The sequence below is a fragment of the Lissotriton vulgaris genome, chromosome 2_1, assembly GCF_964263255.1.
Source record: "Lissotriton vulgaris chromosome 2_1, aLisVul1.2, whole genome shotgun sequence".
Classification (NCBI taxonomy): Eukaryota; Metazoa; Chordata; class Amphibia; order Caudata; family Salamandridae; genus Lissotriton; species Lissotriton vulgaris.
In genome coordinates, this window is record NC_141687.1 from 1,548,396,349 (window position 1) to 1,548,417,641 (window position 21,293).

The following is a 21,293-nucleotide window of genomic DNA, read 5'->3' on the forward strand; positions in this document are numbered from 1 at the left end:
CTCCGCCTCCGCGGCCGGGGCCGGCAGGTCGCTGTGTCTGTAGACGGCAGTCTTCGCTTTGTTGTCCGTCCGCTACTGCCAGACATCAGATCCAAGCTTCTGGGGTTGTCCCGGGGGCTCACCCTAAATTAGCCCATGCTGCAGGGACCATGGCCCAGTGTCTGCGATTCCTGCTCCGCAGTCGCGCCAGCGCCGCAGGCTGCCGCGGCAATCTCCTCTCTCTCAAGGCCGATATCTCTGCCATCAAAGCCCTGGGAGATGCCAGATTCAGGCCATTGGGTGCAGCGCCACACTCTCGGCCATAGGTCAGCGCCCTCCGGTAAGTTTCGGGGCACAGGCTGGTGCTAGAGTTCGGCTGGTGGAGGAGAGGAGGCAGTACACTTTCTATCTCTTCGCCATCTTGGCCACGCCCCGAAGTGTCCAGTTTATGCCATTTATACATTAGGTATCTCAATTTAGGCCAGCCCTTTCGATTGGTTTTACTATATAGGGTGCAGCAATGTATAAGAGGGACCAAAAGATCCATCCTGCAACAGCTTTTTCTACCTATTTCATGCATGCGTACTGGTTTCGGTCACTCAACATTGAAAGGACAAGAGGATGTCCAGGGTGTGCCCCCTTTGAACCTTACTTGTAAGTATGGGAAACTGCAGACATCATTGTGTTATACTCTGTGTGCTGACATTTACACCAGTCAGTGGAGTGGAAAATATAATGATACAGTCCTCTAAGTGTGTTGAGCATCCAGTAATCCCCTAGAAACACAAGCCAGATCAATTGTATAATGACTATCGGTTTCCCTCCATCCAAGTCAAGTTTTAATAGTTGTCGCTTGAGGGGTCATTTTTTGCTCTGGGCAGCCACATCTCATGCAGATGTCCTGCTATTTGGAATGAATTATTTCTTTTGCTCTCTGAATTGGTGGCATCAGGAACTTGGCAACCTCCCTATCACAAAGGTTAGAAACCTTGGAGTCTGTTTTGATAGCAAACTGTCCTTCGAGGGCCAGATCAATCACATTAACTCTGCCTCATTTCTGTACATTTAAATTGCTTAGAAAAGTTCTCCTCTTCATTCCATCCGAACTGCACAAAGTTGTGGTGTCTTCTTTCATTGTATCAAAACTAGATAATTGTAACACTCATTTAAGAACATCAAGAAGAGATTTCTTAATAATCCACAGACCCTTCAGAATGCGGTGCCCTGGCTGTTGCTGGGTATCTCTAAGCACAAATCTGTGTTGCCACCCTAGTCCAACTTTATTGGCTTCTAATTAGGAAGTGCATCGATTTCATGGCATTATGTTTTGCCTTCAAGTCTTTGCACAATATAGGCCCTAAATATATTGAAGAAAAATTATTTCTTTATATTTCAGTTAGGCCTCTTTAATCTACCTCCGGGTATAATCTAGTGATTTCCTGATTTAAAAGATCTTCTTGGGGTGGCAGAAGCTTTGTAGCCTGCACTGCCAGACTGTGGAACTCATTGCCCCTCAACCTTTAACGAAACACTGATCTGTTGGCCTTTAGAAAGACACTACAAACATGGCTCTTTAGCCATTAAAACTATGATCTATACACGCTATCTTGCATTGAGAAGTCTTGTCTTTTTCTTTTTGGTTAGCGCCTAGACACCTTTGGGTATTAGAGCGGTTTATAAATCTTCTTTTCGTTTATTTTATTTCACTGTAGGTTTTGCTTCGGTTTGCATTGGGTTAAGGAAGACATGCACTTTTGCTTTTCATTAGGATTTGGACATTGGTGGGGGTGTAAAAGGCAATATTGGATCCCTGCCTACTGCCTGGCACACTTTACTGATAGAAATTCTTGTGTGCCACTTGCATGACAACTGTGAAATCAGAATGAAATAAATGCACTCTCTGCGCCGTCCACTCCATGCTAGTGGTCCAGCGGGGCCACGCCATGTGGTGCACCTCTGGGCTCTAGCTAGTTTCAGAAGACTGGTTGAATTATACATTAGCCTCACCTCCTTAGCTCCGGTTGGGGCTGCGCACCCCAGGTGTTGGGGTTCGTGCCCCCATGGCGGTCCTCAATCATCGCCCAGGTGGTCTCTGACCACCAGAATGGAGCAAGGCTACAACTCACGTATACATCCAATACAGCGACTCACAGCTAGATCGCAGGGCCTGATTTTATTAGGGTTTTGCAGCTGCCAGGACACCCTTATCTGACGATACACTTCTTGGGATATTATTCTGTCATCTTGTGTACCTTTCTTTTTGCCCAATGTGAACTCCAGCTACTGATCTTTGAGATCCTAACCTTGGCTAGCGGAACCTCACTTAAGTACAACCATCTTGCTTGCCCTTTTTTTTGCGTTAACAAGGTCATACAGTTTCTTCCTAGAATTGCCAAATCATTGGGCTCGTGAGAGCAATGCCAAGAGATAACTTTCACATCGTAGGATTCAGAAGGTTATAATAATAATAATTGGGTTTTATAGAGCGCGTAGTCACCCGTAAGTATCCCAGCGCTAAGATCCTTACAACAAGAGGGTTACAGGGGAAGTGGCAGGGACGAAGGAAGGGAAGATTCAAGGGAAGAGGTGCGTTTTTAACTGTTTCCTGAATCGGAGATAGTCTGGTTCAGTCCTGAGAACGAGAGGGAGGGAGTTCCATAGGCAAGCTGTGTTGACAGAAAAACGCCTTCCACCAGTGCGGGCCTTCTTCACTCTGGGAATAGTGATGAGGCGTTCATGGTCTGATCAGAGAGATCTTGCGGCTTTATATGGTATTATGAATTTTCTTAGAATGGGGGGCCTTTATCCTGAAGAAGTTTGTGTGCCAGACAGAGAGCTTTAAATTTAACTCGCTCTCTTACTGGGAGCCAATGTAGGGATTTCAGAGCTGGTTTGGCCGAGGATCTCAACGGGGTGTTGGTGAGAATCCGGGCAGCAGCGTTCTGAATTCTTTGAAGTTTGTTAAAGGTTGCTTCTGGGGCACCCAGATAGATGGTATTACTGTAATCCAGCCTTGACATAATAAGGCCTTGGATTAACAGTTTCTGAGCGACAGGTGGCAGTAATGGCAAGATCTTCCTGATGGATTTAAGAAGCCCGAAGCAAGTGCCGGCAACTTTCTTGGCTTGTGTCTTGAAAGAGAGGTCTTTTCAAGCCAGATTCCTAGGCTCTTAATCTCTGGCTTGAGGGCCGGAGGCTCACCCAAGCAGGGTGGCCAAAGATTATGCGCGAGGGAAAGCCCTTTCTGGCCAAAGAGGAGGATATCCGTCTTTGAGCCGTTGAGCTTTAGTGCCGAACTGTTCATCCAACCTTGGATGTCCATGAGGCAGTTGTACAGGTCTGAGGGTTTTTGGTTTGGGTGAGATAAAGACACTACTAATTGTGTGTCATCAGCGTAGCTGATTATTTTCAGCCCGAACGGGTTGACCTCCTCCTCCAGTGGGGACATGTAGACATTAAATAATGTCGGGCTTAAAGATGAGCCCTGAGGCACGCCACACTGAAGGAGGGTATTAGGGGACCGAATGTCATTCTCCCAGACCTGAAAGGAGCGGCGGTCAATGAAGGATTTAAACCAGGTAAGAGCTGTACCCTTGACACCAATGTTCTTGAGTCGTTGGATTAGGACCCGATGGTTGACGGTGTCAAAGGCCGCGCTGAGGTCCAGGAGGATCACTGCCACTGATCCTCCTGTGTCCAGGAGGGCGATGTCAGTGCCCTGCCCTGGCCGGAATCCAGTTTGCGAGAGTCTGAGCAGGTTATTGGTCTCCAGATAATGTGATAGTTTCTTATTCACTAATTTTTCAGCAATTTTACTGGTGCCGGGAAGGAGAGAAATTGGCCTATAATTGGCCAGGTCTGCCGGATCCAGCAGTGGTTTTTTAAGCAGTGCCTTGACAACCACCTCCTTCCAACTGGGGGGAACTACACCCTGGAGCAGTGAAGTATTAATAAGGTGGGTGAGTGAAGGAGCGATAGTGGGAGCCACCTTCTTGAGAATCCGAAGGGGAACTGGGTCCTTCGGGGAACCGCTTTTGATCGTATCTAGCATGGTTAAGACCTCTTAGACCGTGACAGGTCCAAGACAGTTTAAACAAGGTGTGGTAGGGTTCGGATTTATTCTGTCTTCTTCGCTAAAGTCAATAGGTGGCAGGGAAGCAAGAATTTTCTGGATCTTGTCTTCTATAGTCTATTAAATTCATTTTTGGCAATGTGTGAAGTAAAGTAATGTTTTTCACATTTATTTTGCTGATAGAAGTCATTGCTTCAGTTCATGTTCGTGTCCTGGGAAAAGAGACTAAATAAATCTTTTTTTGTAGATTGAAAGAATCCAAAATGTTTTCCTGTGGAAAAATTACATGATCAAGAAATTGAGCATCGATGATAAGAATGGCAGCCAAAATAACGAGAGGCTACTTTTTCATGGGACAGCTCAAGCCCACCTGACCACAATTCTTAAAAATGGATTCAATCGAAGTTTCGCTGGAATGAACGGTACAGTATATGCTGCTTTGTTGTAGAAATGATCAACAACAAGGGAAATGCCAATACTGATTCTTATTCAATCATTTTCTTTGGTACTTTTAAATAAAATGTCCAGATTATTAAGTTCTACTGTAGATTGTGTCAGCGAAATGAACGTCTGGGAAAAATTACACCCTTCTTTACTCATTTAGTCATAGTGCCTCTTTTGTTTTTAACTTTCTTTATTGAATTTACACAGTACATACAATTTTATCTTCAGTATGATATCCATGATGCAAACATCACAGAACATTAATAAAAGACAAAGAGAAACATTACACATGTTGAGGGGCTTTTCACAGTAGCAGTGGGTCTTTACTGCAAGGGGCTGCATGGCAAGTCCAGAGGTGTGCAGGGAGGGTGATGGTGATCCAGTGTTGTGCTGCAGATAAAGACAGAAAGTGCCCATATGTCCCTGAGTCGAGCAGTGGGATGGGCATATTATTCCGACATGTCCTGACTGTAAGCATCATCTCATAACCCCCCCTCAAAGACAGCACCCTCCTCTGCATCCACCTCACAGCCACGCACCTTTTGGTTAGACAAGTACAATGGGGACAAGGTGGCGGTACAAGGGGGGTAAGTTTGAAGTATCTCCTTGTAGAAGCATCTGAGCTTGTCCAGCGTACTAGCCACGAATGTAGAGTATAGTTATGATAATGAGTGCCCTGTTTCATCCTTTCTTATGTATGTCATAAGAAGCTGCATGTCGGGCAATGGAGCAGGGTACATGGAGAGGCTAGTCCTGGTCGCCAATTAGAGCCTGAGATAGCGGTAGGATAACACACAGAGCAGGCACAGAAACCATTATATGAGATAAAAGCATTGTTTTCGAATAGGGCCCTAGTGGTGTATATATCTGCCTGCCACAGTAGCCTTTTAAACACCTTCTCGCTGGTAGGAGGCAGTAGGGGATTATCAGCCACCAGCAGCACCAAAGAGTAGGGAATATCATGATGCAGTTTCCGGGATAGCTTCCACCATGCCTGGCTCATCAAGGCATGCACATCTATGTCCTGCCTTGTCACTAAAGGTGGCGTGCCCATACGGCCCAGCAAAGCGTGTGGTCGTGCTAGTTCTTGCTCAGTGCTAACGTGCTTATGCATGTACTTAGTTCAATATTTCAGGTAGTGAGCCTGCACCTGAGCGCCATTCTGTATAGGCTGCATCATCACTTCCCAACTTATCCGGGTTGTCCCCCACGCCATATCAATCAGGAGAGAGTCTGATGAAATTGCTGGCAAAAGTAATGCTGGAGATATACAGGGATATTTGCGAACAGGTATAAGAGCTATCACCATCTTTGTTAAGGAGATCCTCCCAAGGATGGGACAAAGGAAGTTGAATTCACCTCCCAATGCTCGTTTTAATTTTGTTGAGGGCGGTTCTACAATTATTGTGGATCAAATAATCAAAATCCCTACTGACTCAGGCCCCAAGGTATCATACCCTATCAGGGCGCCATCATAAAGAATGCTTCAATGTTGGCTCCGTACAGGCATCAGTCAAAGGGAACACCTCTGATTTTGACCAATTAATTGGTAACCCAGAGAATCCCCCAAATCAATAGGTGCCAGGTTGATCTCTCGTTCTTGTATGTACAGTATGACATAGTCGGCGTGCAGTGTGAATATTAGGAACGTACTGCCAAGCGGCAATCTATGATGCAAATGCAACTCTTGTATGAAGTAAGCCAATGGCTCTATAGCCAGAGTGGAGACAAGGGGGGGGGCACCCCATTAAGGTGCTACTGCTGATCACAAACGAGTTCAAGTGCTGAGTGTTAACACAAACTCTCGCAGTTGGAGTTGTGTATAAAAGGCTAATAAGTGAGAAGAAATGGCGCCCGAGTCAAAATCCACAAAGCACCTGTCTCATGAAAGACCAGTCAAGTCAATCGAATGATTTCTCAGTATCTAAAAGGGCAGCGACAGAGGGAAGCTGGCAATCCACAGTATGTAATATAGCCATTAAGGAACAAAGATTGAATGAATTAGAGAATTGTGGGATGAAGCCCGACTGATCAGGCAATACTAAAAATTGCATTAATGGTTGTAGTCTCTGTGAGAGGATTTTAGCAGAGATTTTGTTAATTGCATTTACCAGTGACAAGGGGCAATAGGAGGAACACTCAGTGGGATCTTTATTGGGTTTGAACAATAGTGTAATGCTCGCCTCTTTCGTAGATTGTGGGAGACTCCGTGAGTTAAAGGCTGCGGTCGCCATATCGAGGTTTTGGGGACAGAAAATCTCAATATCTTATAGAGTAATTGGAGAGTTCAATAGTTCATTAGCGTCACCATCTATCCTTATAAGTGTCACCTGGTCAAGGGAGGTGGACAGATCTGCTGGATCCGCTTGCGATTTTTGAACATATAAACTCGAGAACTCATTCAGTTTACTAGTAGGGTCGGCAGTAATACCCTTCCTCTCGCAAGTAATGCTGGTGATCCCTTCACCTCCCCTGTCATGCTCTGGGATCCAGGCGAGAAGTGTGCCTGGTCTTATCCCCCATACAATATTCCCCTCACACGGGCACGTCAGTCCAGTTATAGTATTTCGTGTTCTACCTCTTCCCTAAATTCCTTCAGTGTGTTCTGTAGTTATGCTAAATGCGACTCATCCTTGGCTACGGTGTTTGTTTTCAAGGCTCTTGAGTTGCGTTTCTAGCAGTGATAGGTGTCTAATTGTGGATTTAAGCACTTCAGAGCTTGGGAGATGCATATTCCACAGGCAAATTCTTTGAAGGCCTCGCAGACCATATCTATACTTAACGCAGAGTTTCAGTTAAGTTGGAAATACTCGCAAGATAGCATTCCTAAATTCATTGCGTAAGACTTGGATTTTTTTTTTTTTTTTTTCTTGTCCTCATTTGCCTGACCCTCGTTCCCAAAAAAAAACGCCAACCACCCTACGTGTTCTTAGCCAAAGAGAAAGATCTTGATCCTCTCCCACACCCGGACACAGGTACCAGAGTGGCGGGAGACGAATACCAGGAACACCTGGAGGGAGGAGAGATAGGTGGAGTGCGGACCCACAAATACTCCATCAAGGCATATTTCAGCCTATCGGACCAAATACGTTGTCGGGCGGAACCACCAGAGGTCCATGGGTTGTAATAGGCATAATCATCGGACCCGGGGGAAAAGAAACGAAAATCCTAGCTCCACTGAACCAACAAATTCCAGAAGGATAGATTACGTTTGCTGCAGGGTCTCGCCAAATCCACCTTTGGTGTATCATATAATGACGTTAGCCAGCCTGCATGCGATGGTGCCTTGGTGTCAACCCACAGTTTGCAAATCTGTCGTCTCGCAAGGAGAATTGCTTAGAACAGGAAGGTCTTTGCCGGCCCGGTGGCACTCTCGTCTAACCCAAAAATTATTAAAGGCAACGTAAAGGATAACGATGTATTAAGGATTGAGTCCAATGAAGCCTTTACTTCTTCCCAAAAAGGACTAATGAGGGGACATTCCTTAAACATATGAACATCAGAGGCTGCAGGGAAGTTACACTTATTACAGCATTTTCCTGGCTAGAATTTGGATAGCCTTAGAGGGGAGAGGTAGGCTCGATGTAACGTGAACAGGTGGTTTCGCCTCAACCAAGCTGGTTTGACAGTTTTATACAAGAGAGTGAAAGATCTTATCCATAAGTCCTCTCATTGAAGGCCCATGTCACCTCCCCACTGCTCGTCGGGGAGAGTGAACTCTCCGTCCACCTCCTCCAAAATGGTCCAATACCAAATGGCTACCTCTTTACCCCCCGCTTGCCTCTCTACCAGCTGTTGTTCCAAAATACTGATCTTCCCCAACTGGACCCTTTTCCTGATCATAGCCCGGGACCAGCTGACAAGCTGTATATATTTGAATCTGGATAAAGCCGGACCTACCTTTTCATAAAGCTCCTCCCATTCTACCATTGACCCTCCTGCTAACAGCTCACCCCATCTTACAATCCCTGCATCCTTCACGGGGACTGCAAGACTGTCCTTAAAACAAGGAGGGAGCCCAGGGGAGTCCCAAAATTTGAAAAATAGGCCAACCCTATTCTTGCTTTTATCTGCACCCAGACTCTTGCCAGCGCTTGTAGAATCTTTAACCTCACCTTTTTGAAAAACTTCTGGTCTCCAAACTTGAATAGGAATCCATCAATTCGCAAATCCGCCCCAATTAACATGGCCTTAAACATTATCCCATTAGATGAGCTCGATGGGGTTTTCAACAACATCCTGGAATGTGACAGCTGGAACGCCCATGCGTAATATTGTAAGTCTGGCAATGCAAGCCCTCCCTTTTCCCTCCTCCTTCTCAGTTTCTTCCAGGCCAACCTGGTTGCCTTATAATTCCAGACAAAAGAACTGATTTCCCGCTGACATTTTTCAAGTTGTTTAGATTCAAAGGCAAGTGGGATGGTGTTAAAAATGAACGTGAATTTAGGAAGGATGGACATTTTTACTAGGCTTATTCTCCCTAGTATAGTCAGTGGGAGAAAGGTCCAAGATTTTAATAGCTTCCAACATTCTTTAAAGACCAGGTCTAGATTAGTCTGTGCAATATTGCCGATTTCCTGAGTGATCCGTATTCCCAGATAGCGCATAAAGGGGGTCACTGCAAGCTGTGTGTTAACGATGTTCTAAGTCATTATCTCGGTTTTCCCTGCGTTGATTTCGTACCCTGAAATCCACCCAAATTCCTCCGCCCTTTTGACGACTATGGGAAAAGATTGAACAGGATCAGTTGTATAGATAAGAATGTCGTCTGCATCGAGGCCTACCCGCTTTACCCATCCTCCAAACTGAAAAGAGGGGATGTTATGCTCTTCTCTCAAGATTTGCGCAAAAGGCTCAATATACAAATTAAATAGGAGGGGGGAAAGCGGGCAGCCCTGCCTAGTACCCCTTGTGATTTTAAAGGGCTGTGTCAGGGCGCCATTAACCAACAGTCTAGCCCTGGGGGCCCTATACAGGAGATCAATAACTCGACAGAAGTTGACCCCAAAATTGAACCTTGTCATTACCGCGGCCAGATAGGGCCAATTAACCCTATCAAATGCTTTGGTAGCATCTAAAGTGAGAGTGGCCAGGGGAGGAAAAAAGGTGGAAGCGATGTCAATAGCACCCACCAGGTCATGGGTTAGGTCTGCCAACTGACGCCCCCTTATGAATCCCTTCTGGTCTTGATGGATAATTGAGCCAATCTCGCTCCCCAACCGAGCCCGACAAAATAGCTGCAAAGATCTTATAATCGTTGTTGAGGAGCGAAATTGTCCGATAGGACCTGCAGTCAGTCGGGTCCTTACCAGGTTTGGGGATCAGAACAATGGTTGTTTAACTCCACAACTCTGGTGGCGCCTCACCATTCAAAAAGATACCGTTAAAAAGGGCAGTCAATGTTGGAACTATAGCTGCACTTAATACACAATACAACTCCCCTGGTAAACCATCAGGACCGGCGGTCTTCTCTCGCTTTAGATGTCCAATAGCTTTACTAACTTCAGCTTATGATATTTCCCTCTCCAGATGGCTACTGTGTGCTGTTGAAAGGGTTGGCAACAGGACCTTGTTTAACCAAGACTCCCTAGCCGTGGGGTCATTTATGATCTCCTCCTTGTATATGGTCTGGAAGAACTCCTGGAATGCACTCCCGATTTCCAAGTTGGAGGTCCTAGATGTAGCTTCCCCTTCGAGTTTTATTTTCCTAATTTATTTTTTTGCTTGATCTGATTTTATTTTCCAGGCCAGTACCTTGCCTGCAGCTTCCTCATACTCGAAGTGGGAGATCTTATTCGCCTCCCATCTCTTGGCAACCCTTTCCTGTAATATACTTTCCAGATGTTTTTTCAGCTCGGCCCGCTTCTCTTGGTCTTCTACAGATCCTATAGCGGGACCACACTTCTGGTCTAAAAGATGCAATTCCTGCTCTAGATTTTTGATTACCTCTCTATATACCTTCCATCTGTATGAGGCTCTGTTGGTTATACATCCTCTTAGGTAGGCTCTAAATGCTTCCCACACAATCACTGTGATAGCCGAGTTTAGATTGATTTCCAGAAATGAAATAGACTCAGCTACCAAAAAGCTTATCTCCTCTTCTTCTAGCAGAATTGTCCGGTCAAAGGACCAAGAGATATGTCTGATCTGCTGACCCTGTTTTATAGTAAAAAGGATGGCTGAGTGGTCAGAAAGGTGAGAGGGAAGGTATACCAACTCCTTCAATGCATCTTTAAAGTTATAGCTGAAGCCAGCGGTTCCTCTTCGACAAAACCCACTGCTCCCATGCTTGGAGGAAAGCAAAGGAGATATCACCCTGGCGGGAACAGCATTACGCACCTTTGCTTATCTATATCCGGGTGGCACGTTCCGCGATCTGCCTTTCGCGGAGGATGGGCCAGCTCCATCTTTCAGGCACAGGTTCACGTAGCACAAATTAAAATCATCCTGTAAAACGTTCTGGGATCAGTTCCCGGACGAACCTCCGCAATTACACGCACTCCAAAACATTCTAGCGAGGGCATCCCCGAAGAAGTTGATATCACGTTTATACAACTCCATGCAAGAACAAGCCCCTCTCGTGGCACCCAATTCTATGCAATTATGGAACACTGAACTTGAAGTGCCACTAACCGACGACCAATGGTCCTTTTGCTGTAAGCAACTGTTGGAGCTCTCCCCCAATTATTAGCTCAGGTTGATCCACTTCAAGTTCTTACATAGATTCTATTGCACCCCTGTTGCTCTTCATGGAATGGGCTTAAGAGAGGATGACAGCTGCTGGAAATGTGGGGCGGAGGGTGCTACCTTTCTACATGTGGCTTGGAGCTGCCCATCACTCCTTGGATATTGGTCTGCCATATTTCATGCAGTGTAACCAGGCGCTATACAAACTCAGAAATAATAATAATAATAATTCATGCAACTAACCAGATTCTTAGGAGAACAAATGGCCTCTCCCCGTTGCTGGAACTCCCAGGGTGGGTGGCTAACACAGATCCTAAAAGCCGAAAGCTGCATGCCCTGTTGCTGCTGTATGCTAGACATCAGGTGGCTATTCGATGGGGGCGGAAACCCTGCCCAGATTTGCGGACTAGCTATCAGATGTGACGTATGGCCATACCCAACTTGGTACCTACTGGGAACTGATGCCGACTGCCACCCGTCCCCGTGACATCTGGGAGCCATTTTTGAAGTGGATGTGGGATAGAACTGAATCCATGACTCCAGAACCTGATAGTCCCACGTAGTGAGGTACTGATGATGGGGGACCGTGTGATGCTCTGTGTTGGATGATGGGCATGTACGGTATTAAGTACGATTTGAGCCGTTGCCTATTGCTTGGTGCACACCAACAGTGAGATACCCTGAAACGGCCATGCTCTGTTGCCATGTACTATGTCGCTTTGTAAGAACCGACACCCGTATGACTATGATATGTTTTTCTGATGCCGTACTGACCAAACGGAACCAGCTTTATGGACGTTTAACCCGTATCGATGCTTTTTATACTGCACTTGAAAAAAAATGTTTTTTTCTAACGCACTGACTGTTGCCTAGTTGTTGAAAATTCATAAACATTTTCAAATCCTTACATACTGTAATGCAGGTGTATTTGTTATACTCATTTTCATGCACTTTGTAATGTCCATTATGTGAACTGCTCAATAAAAAGAAAAAAAAGGTTATAGCTGAAAAGTGCATAGTCGATTCTCGACTTATGTTTATATTTAAAATTCTGGAAGGAGACACCCGGTTTATTACCCGCCCTCTCCCTCCATAAATCTGCTAGAACCAAGGTTGTCATTATTGATACCAGGGTTTGCCTTGATTTAGATGGTGTCAATGCTCTGGAGTTAGGTGACTTGTCAAGCTTGGGATTTAGGACTATATTAAAGTCTCCAACCCAGATAACCGGGTCTTGAGATGTAATCAGATGGTTCTGGATCCTGTTAAAGTATGATGGATCGTCTTGATTCGGGCCGTAATAGCCTACTAAAATATAGGTCTAGCCATCTGCCGCAATTTTTGTCAAGAGCCATCTTCCACCTAGGTCCTCCTTATGTTCCAAAATCTGAACATTAGCAGCTTTTTAAAAATAATAAGGATCCCTCTTATATTGGTGTTATGGTCAGTGCATAAGAACTTATCCACCCACTTCTGCTTTTTCAGCATGTCGTTTACTTTATTTTTAAGTAGGTACATCTCCAGGATGATGATGACCTGCCTGGGGGAGTCTCTCAAATATTGTAGAATTCTATGTCTCCTACCCCTCACACGCAGGCCATTGACATTCCAGGGTAAGACCTGCAACAAGGTCATATCGGTATCCTACCCCCTCCCACCCACCCATCTGGAAGACCAGCGACCCTTGAGTGTAACAGCTGACATCTCTTAGCCTGAAAATAATCACTAGTAGGACGATTGGGGAACTTATTGGACATAACAAACTTAACGAGAACAGACTTAGGAGGACAATGTAACTTTTTTTCCCCCACCCTGTGCCCCCCCTCCTCCCACATCCCTCCTCCCCTAGAAAACCCTCCCTCACTCACACTGGCCAGATGGATAGCCAGGTTTGCGTCTTCAGACAGACCCCCCCTCCTGCACCGCTTAACCTGTATAAGAATGCCAGCTGAACAAAAGATTCAGGGCTGAGTGGCTCCTGAAAAAGCATTAGTGTAGTGGGAAAGGAAATCCGATCTCCCCCTAATGTGAAAGATTTGGTTGCGTAATGTATTTTTGTTCCACCCCCCCTTTTTTTCTTTTTTTTTTCTTTTTTCTAACCTTTAGTTTAATTAGGTACCCTTTTTTTTTTTTACAAGATCCTTTTTATTCCATATCTCCTTTCTTTTTTTTTTTCTTATTTAATTATGTGTTTGTTAAACCTTTTTCAATAAACACTAGACACCTCCAAAGATAGTTTGGGGTCCAACCCGATACTTTGGGAGGTCTGAAATTCTATCGCGCCCCTCCATATCAGAGTATTAAACTAGAGGCAAAAACATATTAGCTTCAGCCCCCCCCCCCCCGCGAGCGCTCGCAGATGGATTCTATTAAGTCATCGGCCTCAAGAGGGGATCGGATGTTATACATTTTGTTGTTATACATCACCCTCAAGAAAGCGGGGAACCGCATCTGTACTGTTGCCCCCACAACTCTAAACTTCTCCATTTTCTGGCCGAGCTCCCACTGTCGATCCAAGGTGGATTTAGATAGATCAGACCGGACTTCAAAAGAAAAGTCTGCAGCCTTTAGCGACTTTGCCTTCAATGCGAGGTTCAGGATTTTTTCCCTTAAGGTGTATGCAAGGAAGTTGACCAAGATCTTTCTCAGTTTCACTCTCCCGGGGTTTGGGCGGAAGGGATCTCTATGTATCCTCTGGATATCCTTCTCTAGATCTTCCGTTGTTTCATCCAGATTCAAGGCATTCTTTAGTAGTGACACCACAAACGCCTTAATATCTCCACCCTCCTTCCCCTCTGGGATCTTCAAAAGTCAGAGATTGTTCCTTCGTGAGTAATTTTCCAAAGACTCAACCCTTTCCTTCATGGCGTCCTTCTCTCTCCGTAGGCATTGAATCTTAGTCTCCGCTGACTCCAAACTTCCTTTTAGCGCCCCCACCGAGCCCTCCAAGGTCTCTGTTCTTTCGTATAGGCCATCTACTTTCTTCTCAAGGGTTTCACATGCCGCCCTGATTTCATTCTTGTTAATTTTTGAAACCATGAAACGGCTCCTTATCTCCTCCCTCATAGCTGTCAAAAGCGCTCAATTGGGCCACCTCCCCCCTTCTCTCCAACCGTTGAGCCTCCACTGACCGATTTGAATTCCTCAGTGGCCTCCTCAAGATACCTGGCCTCCCCGAAATCTACGACTGGTCGTGAGACCTCAATTGTGTCCACCGAGTTAATGATCTCAGTTTCCTGGGCAATGTTAGACTCACTTAAAGGTGGAGGGGAAGACTCAATCATGTTCCCTTTAGGGGTGCCGCTGACAGCAGCTGTAACTGGAAAGATATCCAATAACTGGGGCAATGCTTTAAAATAGGAACGCAGAGAGGGTGTAATACGGGCTACACTTCTTAGTGGGCACTTGTTTTTACCTTTGCCCCCTTTCTGGGAACTAGAACTAGCTTTGGAGCGCTTAGTCCCTCCTCTTACTTTGGACCCCTGGTTCACCCCAGCTCTATCTCTGACTCTGTCAACCTCGACCACTCCCTCGTGCACCTCCACAGAGTCAGCCTCAACCTCAGCCCCCACTTCACTTTCTCTCTCTGGGGCGCAGTACAAGTCCTCTTTCCCGCCTTCCTCCCCTTGACTCTCCGTGGAAGTACTACTTCTGGGGCCCTTCCCCTGCCTTCTACTTGTTGCCCCCCGCTTTCAGATGGACACTTATTGGGCCTTTTGGGCTTTACAAACTCAGCACCCTTTGTGCCTCCAACCCGTACCCCCACCTTGCTTCCACTCTCAGCTGTTTCTCTACCAGATGATGCGGGGAATTCACGGGCTACCCCTGCTGACTTCTCCTTTTTCTTCGTCGCCGCACCTCCCTCGATGCCTCCCTCCGGTTTCGTGGGACGAAAAATAGAAAATGTTGGATGGGCCATCGCCCCCCCTCCTCCACTCTCTCCGCGTACACTCCCTCTGAGGAGCCCGCAAGCCGCCGCCCTGCGGCTGCGCCTCCGCTCCACGGCTGCCTGTTTCCACCGCGGGAGAGAGGCGGGGGGGAGGGTCCCAAGCCCACTCCAATACACATTGACGCCAGGGCAATGCGGGGCCGAATCTGACCAAAAACACAGCGGCAAACCTCCGGGGGATCAAGACTTCACTTCCCCCTCCTACCGCATCCTACACGACTCCGATGCGACTAGGAACGCCGGCAACAAAAAAACTGCGGCGGGGCTGGGAGAGATCTGTCACAGGCGCGTGCACCGCCCTAACCAGCGGCCGTCATGTTTTCCGTCCTCCGAGGCGAAAGACTTGGATCTTGCACTTCTGTTCCTTTCATCTGCCAATAGTAGAACCGTGAAGGGGGACTTGGCAGGTTGGGGGTGAGCTTCATTGAGGGTGTACGAGGGAGTATGACCACATCACATGCCTGTTTCAGTAGTATGTCCAAAAGTAGCCACATATCTAGCTAGAAAAGAAGCAGTGTACTGGGGAGTGGAAGGTGTATTCAGGTAGTGTAGGAAGTAGCAGTCAGCAGGCATCAACTAGACCATATGCCTGTATGATGTGTTGGAGGGTGAGACTTGCTGGAATGTCCGGCGGCAAAGACACTGTTGAACTATCCAGTGACAAGGGCAGAGCGAAGTTAAAATCTCCTAGCCAAATGGTTGGCTACTCCCTGTATTTCATATAGAGCTGCAATACGTCATTGAAAAAATCCAAGTCATCACAATTTGGGCCAGAGATGTTGACGAGCAGGATAAGGGGTCAACCATCCAGCACGCTGACCACCGCCACCGTCCTGCCAGCAGAAACCGTTAAGCTTTCTACTAGTGAAAAACTGTCTTCCATATGAGAGTAAGCACCCCACGAGATTAGATGGAGTAGGTGGCTAAAATAGTGATGAGTGCCCCATGACGAGGCAAAAGCCGGACAAGCTTTCGGCGAGCAGTGTGTCTCCTGGAGTAAAGCAACTCTAAGTTTTATGCTGGTTCAAGCGCCAATACCAGTCTGGCCTTGCAAGGATTGTTCAATCCCATAACATTCCATGTTAATAAGTTAACTATTGATGCATGGATCAAGTGTAGTGGAGTTGCTCAGTGAGCAGTGTTGCTCCTCCATAAAGCCCTGGTTGGTGAACCAATGTAAAGTTATGGTGTCACTGTGTCTCTGTATATGCCTGTACCTTGTGATAACTGGGTAGAACAGAGTTCAATAAAGTAAACCCCCCACACCCCTACCAATCCCAATTTTTGCGAATCTCCAGTCTGTATGTAGATGAATACAAATACAAAACAAGCTAAACTGCAGGATGACCCTTCTTGCCGTGGGATATATTAAAAAAAAAATCCAGAGCGGCGCAGGAGTGAAAAAGAAATGCATTTTCCCTTTCTCTTATAGGCACAACTTGGCTGGGAATAGCATGGAATACTTAATGGACCGACTACGAAGGATCTTCTGGACTTTCATGGACGAACACTGAGCATCATATTCTACTCATGTGAAATCAGGGTAGAAAGAGAGACTAGAATCCTCATACGATAGCTCAGGTTGTCTCTATTAAGTTTCAATTTAAGATCCCTATCACTTTACTTCAACAGGCATGTGATGTTGGGGCACGGGTTTTGACCAGGTTTAGGTTGGGGGCTAGCGTGCAATACGCCCTCTCAACAATCAAGGCGTTGAAGAACCTATCACAGTCAAATGGGGCTCCCAGCAGTTCCTCAACAAATTGATCTACATTATTGCCAGTAGCTGATTCAGGGACTCCCATTATCTGCACATTATTTGTCAGTGACCAGTCCTCTAGATCTTTGTTATTAGCTTTAATTACCTTCAGCTCTCTTAAGGCTGACGGCAATCGCGCTCCATTTCATGGTTTTTGTCATCTAGGTCAGAGATATGGGTGTCAGCTTGTATTACCCTTAGAGTCTTGGCAGTCAACTCGTTGGAAACTATTGACGTGGGCAGATAGCTTGTCTATCCTGCCATCAATATATTTTAAACTTTCTTTAATGAACAGTACAACCACATTGGCACCCTCTAGTTCCAGACTATTGGGGGATTGCTGCTCTTACGGCATAGTGGATTTGCACTTATTAAAGTGCAGTTTGGCATGCCGTTGTTTGGACTTGCTCATGATGTAAGAGATACAAGCAAAACAGGCACAAGAGCAAACCCTGAGCTGTCCACCAATCGCTCCCAGCTAGTGCATCTTAGCAAGGGTACGCCACAGGACAAGGTCTCAGTGGTGGATGACCAGTACACATATCATCAATTGGTGGAGGGAGAGAGAGTAGAGATCCTTTCAATCTCCTTTCAATAATTATAAATCAATGTGGAAAGGATCACTGGTCCTGCATAACCAAGGTCTGCAGGTGGATCGGTAGGTGTCTCCCAAATAAAAGACCCTCACACACGTGTTTTTTCAGAGTCGTGTAGCGGTATATGATGTGTCCCCGCTTCTTGTAACACGTGTCCGTGCGTAATCCTTGGGTCCGTTTTTGTTTGCACCCTCCGCCAGGAGGTTGTACCATTGGTTAAAACAGTAGTGATGGTGAATAAGTGAAATAGTGCTATAAAGGTGTTCTAAAATACCCGGACAGCCAGAGGTTCAACTTTAATATTTCTGGATTTGGGTAAAAGGTTAAGGCGTGTCGCGATGGAATTATTTAGGAATTCTAGCGCACTAATCTTGTGAGGTTAAAAGTGGTCGACATGTTTCAGCCTTATCTGCCTGTTGGTCAGTCGGCTTTCCTCAGGACCATAAAGTGATTAAGTGAAAAAAAGGGAAAAGGTAAATTTGTAACCTGATTCGTTTTGTGGTAGTAGGTCACATTGTACCTCTACATTATGTAAGACTTGTCTCCTCGGGAACCATGGCAGTTAGGGGGAGGCTTCACTCAAGCCTTCAAACACCCGTCTAGCAGCTTGTGCTGTCTCTGCCCTTGGATGACCAGTACAACCAAGCGAGTTCACAAAGGAGCTATAATAGACTGGCTGGAACTGAAGACAGCGAAGGGGAGAACAGGGCAGCCAGTATAGAAGAGAAGGGCCTCACCATGGACAAAAATATCTGCTCAGACAACGGTAAATCCCACCTACATTCCCCAGGCACAGATCTTCAGTGGCCCTGATGGCATTCCACAGCAACTGGCTTTCACCACACATCAACAAATATACACCACGCCACTGGGGGAGTCATGTGGCTCCAAGTCCTGGTCCCCCAAGGACTGCATGCAGCAGTGGCTCCACATCAGTGGGCAGACATCAGTGGGAAGGGAAAAGAGCTCTCTATGATACCAAGATGTTAGGAAACTGACCACCCAGGAGGCCAAAGTGTATTGGGGGCCCCAGCCAAGTCCCACCACAGTCACCCACAAGGCTCACAAGACAACTAATGTGTGAGCAGCTGGTCGCTCAGCATCTGTACAGGCTCCTCCAGTACAAGCCCCCAAATAGTAGTGGCATCATCTCACAGGCTGCCAGCAGCAGGTTATTTACTTAATATGTAAAACTACTGAAGATTGGGGGTCTGGAGGGATAGATTATAGACCTATAGGTGTACGTTCCCTTATAAAAACTAAATACCAAAATGAACACCTATAGTCTCAGACATGTGCGTGTAAGCAAATACGTGGTGTCTCTCTCAAACGTAATACTACAAGTGAAAAGTGACTAGAGGAGACATCCCTTAAGGATAAGAACCCTCACCCACCCGAAGGTGACATGCTTCATCATATGGGTCCTCCTTACCAGTGTCGAAACCTAGTCACCGCTGGGAGCTGCTACTTCGGATTTTAAAGAAGGAGCTCAGAGATGTTTTGTCAGGTAAGGGACAGGATGGTAATCCCATATGTGAGGTGATGGAAGTAATGAGGTATGCAGCGATGTGTGAAAGAGTGGATAGGTGAGATTAAAACTGCCTAAGTAGAATCACTACTTGACTTTATTAATGTGTTCTACTTTACAGGGTTAAAATGAAACAGCACAGTGGTATGGATATAGAACCACTGTCACTTGATGGTCAACATGTTTCAGCCTGTTGATCTATACCAAAGTATCAGCGGCTTTCTTCAGGACCAGATTTACTACGTGCTAATGCTGCTGCAATTATGTGAAAAAATTATTATAATAACATAAATTAAAGTTTTATACAACACCGGTATTCCTGCTTTTTATTTGTCTGTCAGGTCATACCCAGGTATCCTCAACTGTAGGATAGTCCTGCCTCACCTTTACCTGGCAGGCTGCTCTGGAAGGAGGCCCCGCACTGTCCGTCGGTACCTCGATACCCAAGAGAGCTCGCCCCGGGGACCCTTACGATGAAGCATGTCACCTTCGGGTGAGTGAGGGTTCTTCTCCTTAAGGGATGTCTCCCCTAGTCACTTTTCACTTGTAGTATTACGTTTGAGAGAGACACCACGTATTTGCTTACACACACATGTCTGAGACTATAGGTGTTCATTTTGTTATTTATTTACTTAATATGACAGCCAGACACACGACAGGTGAAAGGCCCCAACAAACCCTGTCCGCAAAGACTTGCAGCCCACAACACAACCACCACACCCGTGTCAGGACCATTGAACTACCAGTAGCCAACCGGGCATGAGCAAATCAACACCACTTTCTCACCCGCTGCACCAGATTCCCATTGGGCCTACACTCCAGCTGCGCTATCCTGGACAACCAGGGGAACAGGCCGCACCCTCATCCCAGAGTTTGCCCCAGTAAGCATGGTTGAATCTCACCTCCTACCCGTCCGCTGGGAGTATCAGGCCTCATGCCGCAGTGTTGACCCGCCTACCCAACAGCGTCCCAGAGGTGTGCCGCTGTGAAAGACGTTGATGCATCATATTTTCACTTGGTTGTAGGAGCTCCCTTATCAGGTGGCAACCTTAGTCATCAGCCCTCTCCAGCCATAACACATCTTAAGAAAATGAAAGTAAAATGGTAAATCTGTAACCGAATATTAAAAACAATTGTACCTAGGTTCTCAGTACTTTGCCACTAGGTCAGTTCCATACTTTTTGGACACTAGCAAGGGTCAGAAACTGTTAAGCTTTACCATTACTACTGCTCCGATTTGCAGCACTTGACCTTTCCTAAGTCTTATTTTTAGCATGTCTCTTGTATCGCCAATTTTTACCTCTTACTTTTCAAACGCCACGTCAATTGGCAAAAAAACAATTATCCCGATGTTCAAGATATACAACTGGAAATGGCTGCCACTTTTTACATACGGTTATGGGTGTTTAGGGCTGTAGAGCTGTTGGTGTAATCCAGGCAGAGAATAGATTCTGCCGCTGACTATTAGGAGTTTCCCTTCGTTAACGCACTTTTCTGAGCACCAGGAGTTATGCATGGAGTACGTGCAAGATACTATCTGAAAGAAACACATAGTGCTAGATTCCTTACCTTCGAATATCCCCAGGCGTCAGGATGGCTCTGGAAAGTTTTTAGTCAGCTGTACCCGGTCGCGTTGGTAGGTGCCATCATGCGGCTCCGCGTCCGTCGTCTGCGTTGTGATCGCCTGGATGACGTAACGGCCAGTACTTAGACGCCACCCACATACGCTGACGTCAGTTCTTTCTTTTTCCGCGCCAGCAAGCGCAGATCCGGGAAGAGCTTGAACCTCCAGAAATTTTTTGACTGAGTTTTTTTAGGCCTATTGTCTCCTATTGTTCTTGAGTCTTCGACTCCTGGTGTCGTAAGGATGCCCGACTTCAAGAACTGTGGGGATTGTCACCGCATGATGTCGGTGACGGACCCATACCGCGTGTGTCTCTACTGCCTGGGGCGCAACCACAACTCCAAGTCGTGCCCCAACTGCTGGGCCGTTGTGCCGAAAACTTTGCGGGAGCGGTCCCAAAAGTTGCTAGAGTTCCAGCAGTCGGCTCTGCGCCCGTGGGAGGTCGAGGGACCGGTCGCAGAGTTGTCGCCATCATTCTTCTGGATCTAAGTCTTTGCACTCGGGGTCAGGTAAGTCGAAGCATTCAAAGAAGTCGAAGCATTGGCGCTCTTAGTCTTCTCCTCGCCCGTCGTGGCTGAGGGTCGGGCGGTGCCGCCCCACTGCTCCAGTGGAGCCTGTGGCGCCACTGCCGGCCTACCTGCCATTTTCGGGTCCG

General features: G+C 46.5%; 1 protein-coding gene across 1 annotated transcript in view; it reads left to right on the forward strand.

Moving 5' to 3' along the window:
* Positions 1-21,293, forward strand: part of LOC147732881 (protein mono-ADP-ribosyltransferase PARP14-like) — a 1,341,877-nt gene that overhangs the window by 1,201,722 nt on the left and 118,862 nt on the right. The window contains exon 17 of the mRNA XM_086957426.1: positions 4,299-4,473. Coding sequence (XP_086813552.1) covers positions 4,299-4,473 — 175 coding nt within the window. The remainder of the gene's footprint in view (positions 1-4,298; positions 4,474-21,293) is intronic.